Source organism: Melanostigma gelatinosum (assembly GCF_949748355.1).
Source record: "Melanostigma gelatinosum genome assembly, chromosome: 10".
NCBI lineage: Eukaryota > Metazoa > Chordata > Actinopteri > Perciformes > Zoarcidae > Melanostigma > Melanostigma gelatinosum.
Window position 1 is genome coordinate 21,202,548 of NC_136643.1, and position 18,243 is coordinate 21,220,790.

Here is an 18,243-nt window from a genome sequence, read left to right on the forward strand (position 1 = left end):
CATGTGGTATGCTAAATTGCAACTGTTTTCTTTGTTTTATTTTCTCTAAAACAAATAAAGAAATGCCAATCAAAGGGCCTTAAAACACAGCTGGGAGCATTGCAGCATCCACAAAGCCTAAAAGTATGGGAGCCATTATTTTTGACAGTTTTTTGTTGGTCTTTTCACTTTAAAGTGATTCTTCACCCAAAATATATCTTTTGAGTATCAAACACTGACCCCCTGTAGGCTTGAAGTGTGGCTATAAAAAGCTCCTCGGGAAGAACAGCAGCTATGGTCAGCATGGATTTAGTTTTCAACTTAGAAAATCAATATAAACTTCTCAAACCTCTCAGAATCGTACTTGTCAGTCTGTCACCTTCCTCGGAGGTCAGAAGGTCAGGAAGAAGCAGAATATATTCAGCCAAAGTTGTGACTGTTTGGGACAGACTGACCACACTGATGTACAGTATTATGTCGTCATGTCTGCTGTGTAAGAGGTTACCATCGAACTATTGGAATCTATTGTGACAGACGCAGCTCAATTGACAAATAACTGACAACTACGATAAACCTTTTTATGCCCGGGGAGTGTTCGATAATCTGTCCACACACACTTGTGTGTGCTTTTAGTCAGGGGCTAGTTTCTGTCCTAGTTTGTGGCAACAGTTTGTGAAAGGCCAACACACAGGGGCATGCTGTATGGGCTACCTTGCTTAGCCTGCGAGTCACATTCTTGGTGGGTAAGAATGTGACTAGCCTGCACAGAGCCCTGATCACAACCTCGTCAAGCACCTTTGGGATGCACTGGAACAGCAGGTCAGTGCCCAATCTCTAACATCTTGTGGAAAACAGCTCCCAGCTGGGTAGCAGCTACTACGACAGCATATAAATCTCAATCGTGGTGGAATGAGATTTTTAGAAATCAAATGTTCTGATGATCTACTCTACTTAATTTTCAGGATCTTGCAGGAGGACGAAAAAAAAAAGACTTGACATGCAGAGACAGAACCGGCGTACCGCAGATGGGTCCTTCGTCCGAGCGGTCTGCACAGTCCACTTTGCCATTGCAGATCTTATCAGGTGTGAGGCAGACAGAGGTGTCGTTGGCACAAGGGTACTTGGGTGGCTTACAGACAGCAGACTCGCAGGACTCTTCATCCGAGCGGTCCTCACAGTCCATGTCCCCGTCACACACCCAGCTCTTCGTGATACACTTGCCTGTAGAGAATGGAACGTGGAGTCAGGCAGACTTTAGCTTTTTTTAATGACTTAAAAACTTCACTGCAGTTCAAACGATGTAATCTCGTTTTAGTTAGCGTTGAATAATATGGGCTTCTCAAAGAGGTGGCCCGTCTTATGACTGAAATTTAACTTTCCATGCTTGAATTTTCCAATTTTGAATTCGACAAATGTTTCATTACTTAGTTATTTTACCAAATATTTGATATAAATATTAGACAGCAAAAATCCCATGCTTTTTTTTCCCCCTGGGGGCCTCATTCAACAACAAACTCTTTCTCAGTTCTGTGCTAAATGTTCAACTTGATGATAAAAAACCCCACAAGATCAATATTCCTTACACTGACACGTACAGTATCATGTGCAATTCCCTCATTGTAGGTGAGATAGAGGCAGCTGGAATCACTGAGGGTGATGAGGAAGAAAAGAATGCACACACTGGGCTGTATCATTTTGCCATACTCTCAGGTAAAGCATGGATAGCAGCATTTTCAAATTTACATTTTTTTCCATCAAGGCTACATCATAGGGCTTTGTGTTCTTAATGGTTTATGCTCGGTGCCGGATCAATGCAAACCAACATGGGAGGCTGAAAGCGACTGCAGTGGGTGTGTGGAATTAGTGTGAGATCAAGCGTGTCTGTGTGTGTCTGTTTGGCTTCAGATCACGTCTAAGCTCCAGCTGTCCGCACAAAAATAGTCAGATGACACTTTTGATTTAGCTCTTCATTTTCTAAATTGCCTAATATTATGCAAGTGCAGTTGCATGTGAAAATGCAAGCTGATGTGTTATTCAAGTACACAAGCTTTTCATGCGTAAAATATGGATGACACTTTGGGGCACAGGAATGTTCCATTTGAACCGTCATCAAAATGGGAGTGTTTACGGTAATGAACATGGACAAGGAAGTTAATCATGTGTACGGCTGAATGAACCAGTCTGGCTCCTGATTTCACCTTAAATGACAACGGAAATCTCACAACTTCAATTTGAGCAGTTTTATGAGTGCATGAATTTGTGGCTCAAAAAAAAAAAAAAGATATTTTTCAGGGAGTGGGAGGCACAAACGGGAGGTTTACTTACTGTAACCATTGCTTATTACTTTGAGCAGGAAACTGTGAGTAACTGTATGGTCGTTGAGGTTGTTCTTTGTTGTTGTATTTTGCTCATCATTAAGGTTTCTATACTGACAAGATATTCATATTTATTGTCACATTCTATATGTTTTTTGTTTTTGAAGATTACGTCTCATACAGTACCAGGCTCTAGTTGACATTTCATTCTTCTTTATTTTGCTAGATTTCAGATGAATGTAAAGGCTACGCAAGTTGTACAGTATGCACCGATTAGATCCTCAATCAAAACACACACACACACACACTGCTGGGGGGGGAACAGCGAGTAGCTGCCAACACAACCAGTCATGGTTGAAAAAAAGTTGATGGAGGAGAAATGCTTTTCTTCTCATACTGTACACTGTTCAGAGCACTTCTCTCAACCATCGCAAGCATATTATTCAAAGTACTACACATGGACATGGGTAGAGACATGCCCAACTCAACCTACTAATGATAGTCATGGGCTGGAGGCACTCACTGCTTTCCCATCGCCTGAGCCGGTGGTCCTGGACTAAGCCTGTGAACACTGGATGATCTGTGACTCTGAGAGGGACATTGCCAGACGAATACCTGTATTTACAGGAGCAATTTCTCTGAATAATCTCTTTTTGTTGAAGAATCCTTCTCAATTCCCGTTCATATAAGGGGAGCGATTGGATAGAAATATTTACTATTGCACTCTTACTGTATGTTCAGCACTTTTGGTTTTGCCTTGTCTTGTTGTTGTTTTTCAACTGGCATTTTAACAATTAAATCAATTTTATTCAGTTGTACTGTTGCATTGAGCGGAAAGTCCACATAACAAATTCCTATCTTTGTTTGTGATTTATCTTGCACATGTGGAAATGCATCCATCCCCAAAGGTGGAATGACCGAGATAAAGCATCCATATTCCCGGCATTCGAATTGGGCATATGTCTAGAGACTGAGTCTTCACATCTTGCTTTTATCAGAGGAGTTGAGAAAAAAAGAAAGAAATACAGCTCATCCTTCCTTTAATCCATCAGAACTGTTGGCCCCTTCAGAAACCCTTTAGAATAGTACTGGAGAGGGCACTCTGTGCTTCAGAGGAGGACAGAATGAACTGCACCAGTGCACAGGGGTGTGACACTGCAGAATTACAGTGAATAATAATTGTGTGGTCCAACCAACCTTTCACCACGCAGCATTGCCTCCATTCTTGATAATACTGTCAAGGGATGAGCGGGAAAGCTGCAGAGCTAAAGACAGAGAGCAAGTGAATCTCTCTCTGACCTTCTCTTTTCAGCTGAGGAAAGGAAAGTGGATGCTGGGTTTGGGTACGTGGGGAGTTTATCCAGGCCATTTAAATGGTCTGTTCTAATTGGTTGAACAAGTACATGAGTAAGAACTTCACTGCACTGCTCCAAAGTGGAGAATGGTTAAGCCTCTCGAGCCTGTCAGAGAGTGAATCCTTTATGAAAAGGAAGACAGTCATTTGCTTAATTTATAACTGATACAAACACACAAAAAAAAAAATGTTCACGAAATGACTGAGACATTTCCGTCCTCTTTGAAGACCTGAGAAAAAGACGGGGGTGAAAATGTTGAGGAGATATTTTTCATTACAGCTTAGTTAAAATCTTCCGGCTGTGTTCAAACTCCAGAACGTCGTGCTCCATTTAGAGGTGGAACTCACGATTGTTTTTGATAATTTTGAATGATTAACCCACACACAAAACAACAAAGCTGTCCATATAATCACTGTGTCTTCACAGCATTTCTATACCAGAACTCTATACAGTCAACAATCAAGTCAGCTGATTTGGCTTTCTCTCTGTTGCTGCGTGTTACTGTCCGCAATGCTCAAATTAGTTCAGCCAGGCTGCCATGCGGTGCATCTGTCCCAGGCGAATGACGCAAGAGTTACTCACTGAACTCAAATGCAAGCTGAATTTAGTTTTCATGCCTCAGGATCTGTTTTGTACCCACACATCAACCAACATTGTCAAATGACGAATTAAACGTAAAAAAAAAAAATGAACGCTACAACAGTGTTTGCACATGTCAGACTTTAAGAGCCATGCATTCAGTGGCAAGTCCCCGAGACAGTAAAAAGGAAGCACCGCCATCAGCATCTTTATTTCGACACAAATAGTTGCCGTTATATATCTTTCACTTCTGACCTCAGTGTGTTGTTTGGCAGTGTACTGTATTCACTACCTGTATCTTTGCAGGTAAACTTGGCCTTGGGGTCGCACATCCTTTTGGTGCCCTCGCAGTCTTTCTCGTCGCTCCCATCCTCACAGTCCTTGTCTCCGTCACACCTCCAGCGTTCTGGGATGCAGGTTCCGTCTGTGACACAGTGAAACTCCTCTCCGCTGCACTCGATCACAGATGGCAGCACTGGAGCAAAGAGTCATTCAACAATTACTGTTTCACAGATCTACAGCACACTGTCATCAGCAAAGGCTCCACATTGAACTATTAGTTCACAAGACATCTTGTACTGTTTGAAAATATGTGTCTTTGCAAGTGGAGCACTTGATCTCGATTGGGAGGAGCTGAAGAAGTATTGGACTATGAACTTCCAAAGTCATTTGTGGTGTTCTATCTTGGCAACTGTTCAATGTGAGGATACAATATCTGGTTTAAATCCTGTTCGACGAACAAGAAGGCAATCACCAGGAAGTGGTGCAAAGAGGATCCTCCTACTTTAAGACACTGGCTGGACACTGTAAAAGAGATATTAGAAATGGAAAGACTCACACATGTACTGAGAATGCAATCATCATCATTTTTTGGAGAAATGGGACAAACTGACTTCTTATAAGACCCTTTACAGAGTTACCACTGGAGCCATTGAATAGAGACAGGGACATCTTGTGTGGTATAATACTGTCACTGCTCATGTTTGTTCTCTTGTCACTAAATGAAAACAAACAAAACTAAAGTTGAAAAAAGAGAAATAGTAATCTTTAAGATTTTCATTGAAATAAATGTCTCCATCTAATGCCGATTGAAATAACACAATGGCGACTGAGCCTGCGGCCCACTGATGAAAGCCCTGGCATATGAAGCATATGAAGTGTTGAAATATTACGATAATGTCTGCAGTGACATTGGCAGAACAAATCCCAAGGGCACTCTCTGGGAAGTGAGGTCCAAAAACATGCCTGCAATTACCATTAATCGCCATGAGTGCCGCCACAGAGAACGAAATGGAGATCTTCCAGATTGTACCTTAAAGGTTTATGCCTGTAAGATGTCTCTGTCTTGTTTAATGACTATGCTCACTATTTCCTTCCCCAGCTTGGGTTTAGGAAGCGACACCAATATGGTGTATGTGTTGCAGGTATCGGAGTCACTGGACCAATCATCTGATGAGAGTTCATTCACAAAATGAATGGCAGTGTGGAATACATCCCGTTCTTTTAATAACGGCTTCATATTTATAAATAATTTCAAAGGAACAAAATTGTATATTTTAAACATATAAAGACGTTCGAAACCAAATAACACCAGGAGAACTACAGTGTTAACAGCACTATACGCACGCATTTAAAATCAGTGTGGTGTCGTGTATCTTCAGTATCGATGATTTGGTTGATACTTAAAAAGTCAAACCCGCAAAAAACAACATTTCCTCAACAGCTGAGGCAAAGATAAGACGGATTCAATCCCCCGGAGTAAAAGCAGAAGCAGACACGGGGGAGTGGAGAAGCCTGCAGTTCCCATCAGGAAACAGAGTTTGATGAACAGTCAACACATTCTCGTGACAAGCAAGTGAGCTGTGAGTTTCTAGGAGCTTGCAGGAGCTTTCTGTGGTAATTCGATGAAATGATTCAACTCCTGATGCTAAAATTCCCCAGAACAGAGATTAGATAAGATTAGTCACACGTGAGTGTGAAAACAAAGTTATTGGACTCAAGCTGATTAACTGCTAAACTTGTAATTACAACACTTAAATTGAAACATGATTTGAATTGTAAATACAATAATTAGCACACTAAAACAGATATAAAAGACAGCTACGCTCTCATGAACCGACTACCAGACTACTGTGTTGTGAGGCAGATCTTTCAAGAAGTAAAAAAGTGCATATTCGAGTGAAGGCCTTTACATATACTGGACATATTATAAAGCATTGGCTTCATACAACTAACACTTTGACGTCAGCCGTGAATAATAACAATGGTCATCCTCTGTTATGTGAGGATGAGTTCGTCGAAGCATTTAGAAAGGAAGTGCAGGGATTCTTACGTGCTGATCCACCTCTGCAGGTCGTGTTCTCGTCACTGAAGTCTCCACAGTCATTGTCGCCATCACAGGCCCAGTGGTCTGGGATACAGCGCCCACTGGTGCACTGGAAGTGGGCGTTGGCGCAGGACTGGATGCAGCCCGCTTCATCGCTGCCGTCTCCGCAGTCGTCATCTAAATGCGCGCACGAACAAGACAAATTCATTCACGAACAAGCTTTGAATTCTATGTCGAGTACGTTCAAAGGATGCTTCTTCCTCACCTGCATCACAATGCCACGTCACACTGACGCATCGGCCATTGGAACAGCTGAACTGGGTGAGGGGCTCGCAGGTGGGGAAGGCTGAAAAGGTTTGAATACAGGTACACATTAAGTAGAATGCTAAGTTGCCAACCAAGATAAACCAATAGATGCACTGCAATTCTACACATCAGTCAATGTTTTTTTTGTTTTTACTGGTAACTGCCACAAACAATTGTAAACATACACTACGCCCATGTGAACCAGCACTCATTATCATTTGAGTTGTTTAATACTGTGGAGAAAAGTCTCCACATTATTCCATTTTTAGTATAAAATGAAGTATCACCAACAATGTTACGAAAAGGTGGAAGACGAAATATGTGGTTGAGATTTTTGACAGTAATCTGTAAGCATTTTAAGAAGAGAAGATGAGAAGAGATGCAAATCGATGGCCGAAGAGCAAAACCGCCAATCTGAAAAATGCCTGGATCATTTTGCAGATAGGATCTTGGCAATATTTCCATCATTTGGTGCAAGTTGGAAGAGGTTCTACAAAATGATGCTCTAAATTATGTTTCAATAAAGGGCGGGATTATTTTAAAACGGACTGAATATGAACAGCCTTCCTTGTTCTCATCCGAAATGAAATCCGGCAATCAGAACATTCTGCAGATAGGAGGTTTTGTGCTTTGGCCCTTCTCAATGCTCTTTTCAGCCAGACGACAATGCAATCATTCCAGGTAACGGTCACCCTTATTGAGAACAGCTTGTAAATGCAGGCCGTTCTGTCACCACAAAATTTAGATTATGTTGGATGAATGCGATTTCTGAGCCAGCATGGAGCAATTAAAAAAAATAAAAAAGATTTAGTCTACAGCCTAGTGACTCTGCGAGGCCGTGCTTTCTGCACAGCAGTGCTTAATGTCCAAAATACCAAATTGAATGGCAATCCACGTTGATAGTTGTTGAGACATTTCATGTAAAAAATCAGAGGATCAGCAAAGTCATTGGAATACATCACCAGGGAACCGTGCATGTCTACAGCAAACGTTGTGCCAAGTAGTTGTTGAGCTGTTTCACAGAATAACACTGTGACCTGCTTGTGACCCCTTGTGCTAAATGTTCAGAAATACTTTTCAGAGTGTTATAGGTGGCCCCGGATGGAGGAGGAAAATAGAAGTTGAGAATAATCCTCTGAAACTCCTCTTTTGAATAATGAATGAATGGAATTTATTTATAGAGCGCTTTTCACAGACATACCATCACAAAGTGCTTAACAGAGCAGAAAGTTAAAAGCATAAAAAACACAATGTGACCCTAGGGTCAATAAATTACATACACAGAGAAAAATAAAAAATAATAAAAAATAAAATAAAAATTAAAAACTTATTTTAAGAGCAGGTCTAGGACATGGGTTTTTACTCCACCTCCATCAATGCTTTAAAGTGGGCCTTGCACAGCCATGTTTTATTTACAACAAGTTTGTTTTCACTCTCTTGATCAATGCCTCCAATCACAAAGAAACATGCTCGGCCCTGAAAAAAAAAAAATAAATCATCATATCACTCTTTTTTGGAGTTGCACAAAGAGCTGCAATAGTCACATCATGATGGTTGAGTTGACATAGTGTACAAAACAGAGTACTATGAACTGAGTGCACATTGGGAGTTCATGGCGGTGTCAGGATCCAGGATCCCTGTCTGACCCGTTGTGTGTTTCCCCTGATCTCCTCTCCTCGTGTGTTCTGTCATTCCCCTGTTTGTTGTGGTGTGCCATGTGCTCTGTTTGTCCTCTGCCTCCAGACACCTCCCATGGCCGCACCCTTGATTGTGCACAGCTGAGGACACTCCAGCCGATCTCCTCCTGCAGCCTGACACACCAGACTCAGGTCCCACTAATGATTCCCCTGTCTCTATATAAACTCTGGTCCTGCAGTCTGGGGTTGTCAGGTCGTACCGCATTTCACCCACTTCAACCCCGTGGCATCTGCTGCCCTCCTTGTGGTCTACGGATTACACTCCGCCGCTCTGCCCTCCTTGTATTACACGGACTACACACTCCGTCAAGCTGCCAGCCCTCCGGTGTCGAGCCACGGGCCTCACACCGTCGATCTGCCACTCGGGTGTCGGACCACGGGCTCCACACCTTCCTGTCTTAGTCAGGCTAAATAAAACCTGTTTCCATTGACTTCTGTCTCCTGTGGTCTTGCGTTTGGGTCCTACCTGTGAACTCCCGTGACAGGCGGAGAGGGAAAGAGTGATGATGATGTGTCTGAAAAACACTCGTCTGGAGTACGCGAATATTGCAATCAACCAAATTAGATGGTTGACATTATTATCACCATGCAGTGACAGACACTTAATTTCAGTAATTGTTTATCTCCACAGACAATTGTGCTCCCTCCATATATATATATATATATATATATATATATATATAATTAAACAAACAAACTTCTCTTGCAAGTGCAAGTTAGTGAACGCAAATCACCACTTCTGTAGTCAGCCAACGCAGCGGCTGATCCAGCATCCATCACTGCAGCCGGGGAGATTTATTGAACTAAATTGCTCAACGTTACAGCATCAATATCCTCTGCCAGTGCTGCGGCATGTATCGTGTTTTATGTTACAGCACTGGACGGGTGACATTGTCAGGGCCGACATTTCTATTCCCATCAAATCCCTTTGATGTAACCAATTTTGAGATACAGTGTATATATACAGTACTTTTCAAATATCCTTACAGGATACCTGAAAACTATATTGACGTCAATATGAAATGCAAGTCTACATCTGAATTGATTTGTCTGCATCTGCTTCTGCTGCCTGGGACACCGAAGGCGCTGTCGAGAAGACACGCTGCATCTTTATCAGACAAGTGTCTACTTCCCACAAATGTGTTAGGTCTCGGTGACAGCGCATGACTGGTTGGAATTTAACACTCATTAAAAATGAAGCAAGAACACCCATAAATAATGAAGGTTTCAAGTAAACACTGAGCCTGGCAAAAAAAAAATGGAACACCAGCATCCATAAATAATGACGGCTTCAAGTGAACAGAGAGCCCGATATGAGACACTGTGTGACAACTACTAAACTACTGACAAACAAAATCCAAATTAGCATCAATCTCTGAAGCGGCCACCACCGAGCGGTTCAGGTGTTCCAAAAATCCACAGTGGTTCCACTGGAGCTAAGTGAGCTGCCAGAGCTGCACAGTGGAGTGCCTATAGAGAAGTGATGCCTGAGGAGGCTCAGACGGCAGTAAGGAAGCAAATATGTTTTTCTGCATAGCGCGATTATGATTGAATGAAGCCAAGCATGAACTTTAATTACTGCTTACAACCCTGGCTGTTTGTGACTGCATATTGAATCAGCTAAAGACACACAAAGGGAGGCTGAGGTGGCAAATATCTATCAGTATAAAAGGCTGTTTTAATACAAACAGTGATTAAAGGGGGAATGTTAAAACCTTCACCCCCATCCTTTTAATGCGTGCTGTTAATTCATCCAGTTCAACTTCACAGCTGAAAACATTTCACAATGTAAGGTGCACTTTTCTGTTACAAAGAAAAGGTGAAGCACAACTCTGAAAGGTTCGAAGCATCGTGGCGTGCCATGTGTTTTGCTCATTTCTGTTTTCCAAGATTAATCCAGAGCACAGACTGACACTTTTACCAACTGAAGCTGACAGTTTGTGTAATACCACTGAGACACAATTTCAGAAAAGTGAACTACTGCACAAAAGTAGGCAACTTACTCAGAACCACCCTCAAGGTGATGCCATCAGTGAGGGCATGTTGAGTTATTGGTCCAGAGAACACAGTATCAATAATTCAAATCCTAAGACTCACTCAACTTCATGAAGTAATGTATGCAAAAGAGACAAGTGAATATTCAAGGATCCAAAAAAAAAAAGAAAAAAAAAAAAAAGATAAGCAGCTGAGAGTAGCATTCAATGTTTGGCAATTTGGCAATATTAACATCTGTACCAATTCCATGGCATCCCATCCGAAGGTTTTTGAGATATTTGGTAAAACGGAGCAACCAGCAGATATTGCCATCCCTACAGCCATGCTGCCCGTTGGCTAAAACCAAAATCCTTTTCCTCTACCTCATGTATCAGGACATACATGTGTGTGTGTGTCATGGTTTGCACACACCACTATAGACAACAGAAACATCTGTATGTAAAATGGGAAGAAAATAACATGTGGTCCAATTAATCCCAGCAGGTTTGTCTGCAACTGTTTGCATTTTTTTGGTGGAATACTTTTAAGGACATTGTGTGAAAAAAGAAATTATTTTATCATAATGCACAAATGACATCAATTTATCCAGCGTGAGTGCTGCTCAGCACATACTTTCTGTCGATCCATTAGAGGTGAAACGGTAAATGTTGACAAGTTTCTGGCAGAGTCGACAACATAAATCCTCGAGTGACATTTGAAGAGTTCCGAGTGTAGAATGGAAAGTGAGTTTTAAAATCCCACTGCCTGGTGATGTAATCATTGAGTCGCCAGTGTGCACTGACAACCCTATCCCTCCTCAGAGATATCTTGTAAGACAGGAGAAAAACATCACACTCATTCAAGCTTTAAATATAACCCGATTAGGCACAACAGTTCCAAGAACTAGAGAATGCCCTGAATGGTCTTATTCATATTCGATTCATTGGCAGAGCTGACCTATATTACCTAGATGACATCTTGACCAACACAAATAGCAGTAGTGTTCAAATCCACGCAGAGTGAAACTTGAACGGCATGTGGTGAATAGCCAAGTGTGACTCACTGCATGATATTTCATCAGACATATCCCCGCAGTCATCCTCGCGGTCGCAGCTCCAGGCTCGAGGTATACATCGTCCGCTCTGGCATGAGAACTGGTCGGCCCGACAGGGCTGGGCTGAGAGAGAAGAAAGACGAAGCCACATAATTCAATCGCAAGTGCATAAGTCAATGCAGGATGTGCACAACAACCCTAATGATCATCACTACATCACCAGGACGTCGATGTCCGCCCAGTGCAAACTTTTTAACACTCGATCACACAGCAGAGGAAGGGAAGGTCTGAAAGCCGTGGGGAATGTGCTGTTGCTGTCAGATACATGCACGGCCACGGTGAGCACACGCATGGACAGCGGACAAGGGACGTGTTACTGATGTGGGGTATGCGTGTCAATCTGACGATGAGGGAACGTGCATCATCCTCTGGCTAATGTTCATAGATTGATTCTCTAAGGATAAAAAGCTTCTGAGAAGCAGCATTGAGAGCATGGGAGGGATGTGATATACTGTAAGTGTTCCTGACGCCTCTCGTAGGTGCTACAACCCTTTGACACTGTACTGAAGCCACGAGGGAGCAGCGAGGCATTATGGCGATAGCGGCCTTGACCAACATTGGTCAAGAATTTGATGAATAAAGCGCGAGATTATCAAAAGATGTGGGAGAAGAACATCTTCATCCTTACTGTACAGAGGAAAGGGCTGTTTGAGCTTTGAATCTCTCAGTCTACGTAAGCTGGATAGAAATGTAGTACTCAACCAGTTACAAAAGTACATCAATTAACTGGGCAACAAGCCAATCCTGGAACCACAATATGTTGTTCTGATACCATTTCAGAAAATTGCACTTCAGCGTTGATTCACAGAACAAGTGATGTCTGTTTTACGGCACACAGCGGTGTAAATAGATTGGAAATGAAGACAGATCTTGCCAAAATGCTGAAATTGAAAATGATTTTCTTTCATATGCATGTGATATGGTTGTAAAACACTGAAATTACAGCCAACGCTACACTGACTCTAAGACAAACACACAGAGTGGTAGAGTACACACCTGAGCATGTGGTGTTTGCCTCGTCCTCGCTGTTACCACAGTCATTCGTTCCGTCGCAGAGCCATCGTTTGGGAATGCAGCGATTGTTGCTGCATTTGAACTGATCGACAGGACACGTGTGATTGTCTGCAAAGAGACCAGACAGCAACATAACTCAGTCAGTGACCTTGCAACTCCCACATTAAATGTAATACATGTGTATAAAGGTAGCAGAACTGTTGTGTTTTTCTTAACATTAAAGCTTTATACATTCTCCAGCCCTGATCTCTCTGAGTTCTAACGGGGGAAACACTTCCACGTTCACACAGATTGTATTCAGAGCTGCTTAGTGGGACTTCGTTCAGTCTACAGCTAAACTAATCTTGCACTGACAGACCAGCAAGCCATGTAAGGAACCATAAAAGGGAATCTCTCTTATGTTTCTCCTTGGCAGAGTATTGACATCTCCATAACATTTTGACAGTGGTCTTAAGTATATTTGTTACACTGCTTTAGTGTACTAAAGACCCTCAGCTCATTTAAATCAAGATTGAAGACTTTTCTGTTTGCTGTTGCCTTCAATTGAACCACATTCAATTCGTATATTAATCAATTTTCTGCATTTTACTACTGCATTTTATTTCTTGCACTGTTTTTTAATGTTTTAATGAATATTCTTAATTGTTTTTAAATCTCCTTTTCTTTTGCCTTGTGTTTTGATGCTTTTAATGGTTTTATGTGAAGCACTTTGAATTACCTTGTTGTTGAAATGTGCTGTACAAATAAACTTGCCTTGCCTTAGTGCCTTGATTTTAGTTTTATTCAAAGCCACTTTCACATAATAACTAACGACCAACCAAGCTCTCCATTTTCTTTGAAATCATAAGTCATTTAACTTTAATTACACGTTTGAGCATTCAAATTCATTAAGCCTCACCACCCATAAATCAAATTGAGCCAATTGATGTGTAGATATTGCGACACTGCTGTGTGTAAATGATGAAGTACCTTTTGATTTTGAGATAACCTGGTTTCGGAAATGCCAGGTGCCGCAAGCGTGTGCTACCCTGAGACCAGTGTTTCGGTCAAATGACTTTAGTTATCATCTCGTGTCTTGACACAGGCAACATTTCCACCAATAGAGTCCCAGCATTAAAGAAGAGGTTGTGAGAGGTTGACTTATAACAGTGAGAGACTGATCAAAATGCAGTAGAGCATTTGCAATTACTATTTCAAAATATTCCCGTTATACAGCTGACACGCACATTCATCAATCTTAAAGTACAAATTTGGCCCGATGAATTCTCAGCAAGACTCCATACGCGGTAAAATAAAACCAAGTCACTTGTAAAAGTACATGATATCCCAGGAGATGAGATAATTGATTTTTAAATTATAATAATACTGGCAGAGGATTAGAAAATGGTGTTTTGCCTCCAGAAAAAAAAAAAAAAAAGAACCATTATCCAAGCGTTTAACATGGTGTTTATCCGACTGATTCGTTAAAGAGCAAAACAGCTCCCGCAAGACCAAAAGGGGAGACAGCAGTGTGGAGGAGGAACACTTGTCCCCCTCACTTACGTGACATTTAAGAACATAGGAGATGACGGCAGGAGAGAATCGGCCTTAAAAAAGCATGTGTTTTTCTTGCTCGGTGCATGGTTATGCATGTAAGTACACCAACGTGTATCAGCAGTATCTGTACATGCAATGCGAGTGTGTGTTTGCATGTAGTGCCTGTAGCACAGACAGATTGTAACATCCTCACAGCAGCTGTGGCTCTCCTCATCACTTCCATCCAGACAGTCGTCATCTCCGTCACACTTCCACAGGGCCCGTATGCAGCGCTGATTGTGGCACTGGAACTCGTCGCTTTTGCATCTCTGCGGCTCCGAGCCACCGCTGGAGGCTTCTGCGAGGAATAGTGGTGAGACAAGAAATCAACCAGAGACTTCCGATGACGTATGTGTTTAGGGGTAGTTATTGGCATCGCTATAATAGCACATAAAACATGTTAATAATGCCTCATGACCCCATGCGTAACAACTGGGAGTTGGCTTACATGTATGGAAACCCACTGGGATCATTTCCCACCCGTATTTATTCTTTTATTAGCTGATTTGCATGTAAAAAAGACGAGGTTATTGTTTGATATGTGTCCCATAGGATGAAGCCAGGATTACAGTATACTGCTACAGGACGATCTCAGGCCTGATTCATTATGTCCTCCTACCTGCACAGGTGACATTGTTCTTCTCCAGAAGCTGGTTGTCAGCGCAGGCACATACTCTGCCTCCTGGGATGGCAAGGCAGAGGGTACCGCAGCCCCCATAATTCACACTGCATGCGTTGTCACCTGGAGGAATAGATCCCAAATAAGGTGTCTTTCTCATTTAAAGCTCCGTTTTCCAAAGCCCCTCCTTAAGTGCCACAGATTCCTGTTGTTGTTTCCTCTACTTTCACTTCGCACAGTGAACAGCAGAGGTTCAGGGGTCACTTCAAACCGCGCACAAATAAATCATCTCATTGAGACAAAGCTCATCTCCTGTCTTGTAGAGGCATGTGAGGTGTATGCCACGTGATTTATAACCACATGCCAAGTGAAATATTGGGAACACTATAGGTGAGGGACATTAGACATTTTTATCTTTCTCGGAGGAATAATTTGTCTTTCTGGACAAAGAGGGGAAAAAAATACCGTCACATGTAAAGTTAAGGCGTAAGACACCTTTGTCACTTTCATTTAACACACAGCCAAAGGCAGTGCCTGAGCCAATGAGATAAAGCTTTTGGTTTGTTATGAGCCAATCACTAATACTCAGAAGACTGCACAGCCAATTAATATATTCAGCGACATGTACAATGGAGAAATGTCCAGCAACAAATGATCTGTATGATGTGAACTAGGCTGTGCATGCAGAAGCCAGCCATTCCTCTGCAGTATATCCCTGAGATTGCACTTTCTTACTTTCAATCCATGGCTTTAAAGTTCTTGAATGAAAAAAAAGACTGTCTTGAGAATGAAACTAACTCATGTCATGAGTCTAAAAAACACTGGACTGTGTACAATTGTATATATCTTTACATTGAGAGCAATAGCGTCAACCTCCCTTGATTCTGAATATGGGCGTCTGAGAACTGTTCTTACATGCCTATAGGAGAGCAGAAGACATGGCTCTCGTGCCCGTATCCAACTCCTGATCAATCTTTCTTTCAGCTTTCTAACAGCATGAATCCGTCATCATTTGCTAAAGAATTGAGCAGACCCCTTCAAGCCTTGGTCATAGAGAATAGCCCCAAGTGATTTTAAAGTCACTGTCACTGTTGATCAAAGCACTGGTTTGCACCACGAAACAACATGCCTGTTGTTGGACAACAATAGACACACTTGTGAAATCTCAAGTGTATATTTCACCTTAAGTGCTCTCCATTAATGGAGTGTGCATGGAGAATATAAATGCTTGGACACACAGCACAGAGTGGTTCTATCTTCAGTGTGACACTGTCTGTGGTTGGGGAAGCTGTGGTCCAGCGGCACTGGATGAGGAGTAAATGATGGAAAAGCAGCCAACCTTGCTGACTCTGTGCATCATAGACACGTAAGCCAAATAGTGGCGGTCTCTCGCTCCGCAGCAGAGTGACGTCGCCCGTGGTCAAGTCCAGCTGGAACACCGAGGCGTTCATGTACTCCGTCCAAAAGATGAAATTACGATAATGAGAGATTCCGAACGGATGGTTCAGCTCTTTTCCATTGTACACCACCTGGAACATGAGGCACACATGCATTGTAATCAAGAGATTAGGAGGACTACGGAAAGATGCCATTAGCAACAAAAGAATCCATCATCTCAAACAAGGTTCTAGCTGTTTGAAGATGGGCTTAGAACATATTTGATCACAGTACGCGACGAATGTGATTCAATTTCTTTGCACAGATGTATTCACACGCCGCTGTCTGCTTCTAATAATGTTTGCTGGAATCTTGGCATTGATTTAAATAGCATTCGCAAATAACTAATTTGCTTAAAATGCCGGTGCAACTACAGTGGAAGTGAGCAGTCAGCAATTTCGGGCTGTCTTGCTGGCAGTTGTTTTGGACCCTGCCACTTAATGTATATGACATTTACAACACTTAAAAAAATATATGTTTTCTGCTTTCTGTGTTCATTGACTGTTTTAAGGTTTAAAAACATTTCCAAGTTGTGTTAATGCAATAAAATGAACACTTTTCAACGTGCATGTTTTTTTCAGTTGGGATCTCAAATTAAAATCTCACAAGCAGCCTAACCCTGAAGTCTACCAGAATCACAGCTAATGGGTTTCAGAAACATTAAACTACTCCGTGTGACCTTTACACGTTGACACTCACCATTCGTCCAGTCCCATTGAGATGAATCTTCTCGATGTGATCATAGTAGGCGTCACACCAGTACATGGTACCGGTGCTGTGGTCCAGAGTCAGACCGTTGGGCCACAGCATGTTGGAGGTGACGAAAATGCGGCGGTTGGATCCGTCCATCCAGGCTTTCTCGATCCGCCCTATGCTGTCGTTGACCTCATCCTCTTCCCAGTCCGTCCAGTACATCCAGCTGTCATACATACGGATACACGCAATTATTGCACCAATAAACTGACATAATAAAGCACTGCTTTAGCTCAGACTGGGTCTATAAGTCACCCCCGTCCAGCCGAACATTGATCACATTCAGTCTAAGGCAGTTCATTCCAGCTGTCCCCTCATTCATCCCTGCCCTTGCTTCTGACACACTGATGTTGGATGGTTGTGCTTGTTGCTCCCTTCATCAGCTTCCTCCTGCTTTGATTTTCTTATCAATCAACTAGGGGTGTAACGGTACGCGTATTGAACCGTTCGGTACGAGGCTCACGGTTCGGTACGCATGACGAACCGAATACGTTTGAAAAAAAAAAAAAATGTAAAACCTTTATTTAACCAGGTAGTCCCATTGAGATTAAAAATCACTTTTGCAAGATGTAACTAACAATACTACATGACATTAAGGAGCAGTTTTTGTTTTGTATGCTTATGTGTTGCTAAGAAGACACCCCAGAAGATGGGTCACTCAGGTATAGTTCCATCATTGTTCAAAGTCAAAGAATAACTTCATGATGTTAGTTGTAATGAATAAATATATTTTAAAATCAAGTACATTTCTCTGGCATTTATAGTTTTCTACTGTACCGAACCGTGGCTCCACTGTATCGTACCCAACCCAACCGTGAGTTGTGTGAACCGTTACACCCCTACAATCAACATACACACGTGAAAGCATGTTTCTGTAGGCTTCTCTCAAAACGATGTATTCGGTATCGCAGTGAAACGTGCCTCGTGGGTTCTGTTCTGTTCACCCATGGGAAGGCATGACTGTGCTCCCCAGTGAGTCTCACACATGCTGCTTTGATTCATGCAGGGAACATTACAGAGAACACAACCGGTACCAAATACAACTTCATAACCATCAGTTCAGAAAACTAATATCATGAGAGTGTTCCCACTGAAGTGGAAATAAACTGGGATCCAGATTTCCCATAAGAAAAACCAAGCAATCAAACATCCCTGGCAGTCAAAAGAGAGTGCATCGTAGCTGAAGAAATGATTCAGGCT

The 18,243-nt window shown here is 42.2% G+C and overlaps 1 protein-coding gene across 1 annotated transcript in view; it reads right to left on the reverse strand.

Moving 5' to 3' along the window:
• lrp1bb (low density lipoprotein receptor-related protein 1Bb) overlaps nt 1-18,243 on the reverse strand; it is a gene marked incomplete at its 5' end in the record, with an annotated part of 216,928 nt that overhangs the window by 93,084 nt on the left and 105,601 nt on the right. The window contains 10 exons of the mRNA XM_079277460.1: nt 1,000-1,200; nt 4,521-4,703; nt 6,561-6,731; nt 6,820-6,900; nt 11,595-11,708; nt 12,642-12,767; nt 14,389-14,532; nt 14,854-14,976; nt 16,193-16,382; nt 16,990-17,209. Of these exons, the coding sequence (XP_079133586.1) occupies nt 1,000-1,200; nt 4,521-4,703; nt 6,561-6,731; nt 6,820-6,900; nt 11,595-11,708; nt 12,642-12,767; nt 14,389-14,532; nt 14,854-14,976; nt 16,193-16,382; nt 16,990-17,209 (1,553 nt within the window). The remainder of the gene's footprint in view (nt 1-999; nt 1,201-4,520; nt 4,704-6,560; nt 6,732-6,819; nt 6,901-11,594; nt 11,709-12,641; nt 12,768-14,388; nt 14,533-14,853; nt 14,977-16,192; nt 16,383-16,989; nt 17,210-18,243) is intronic.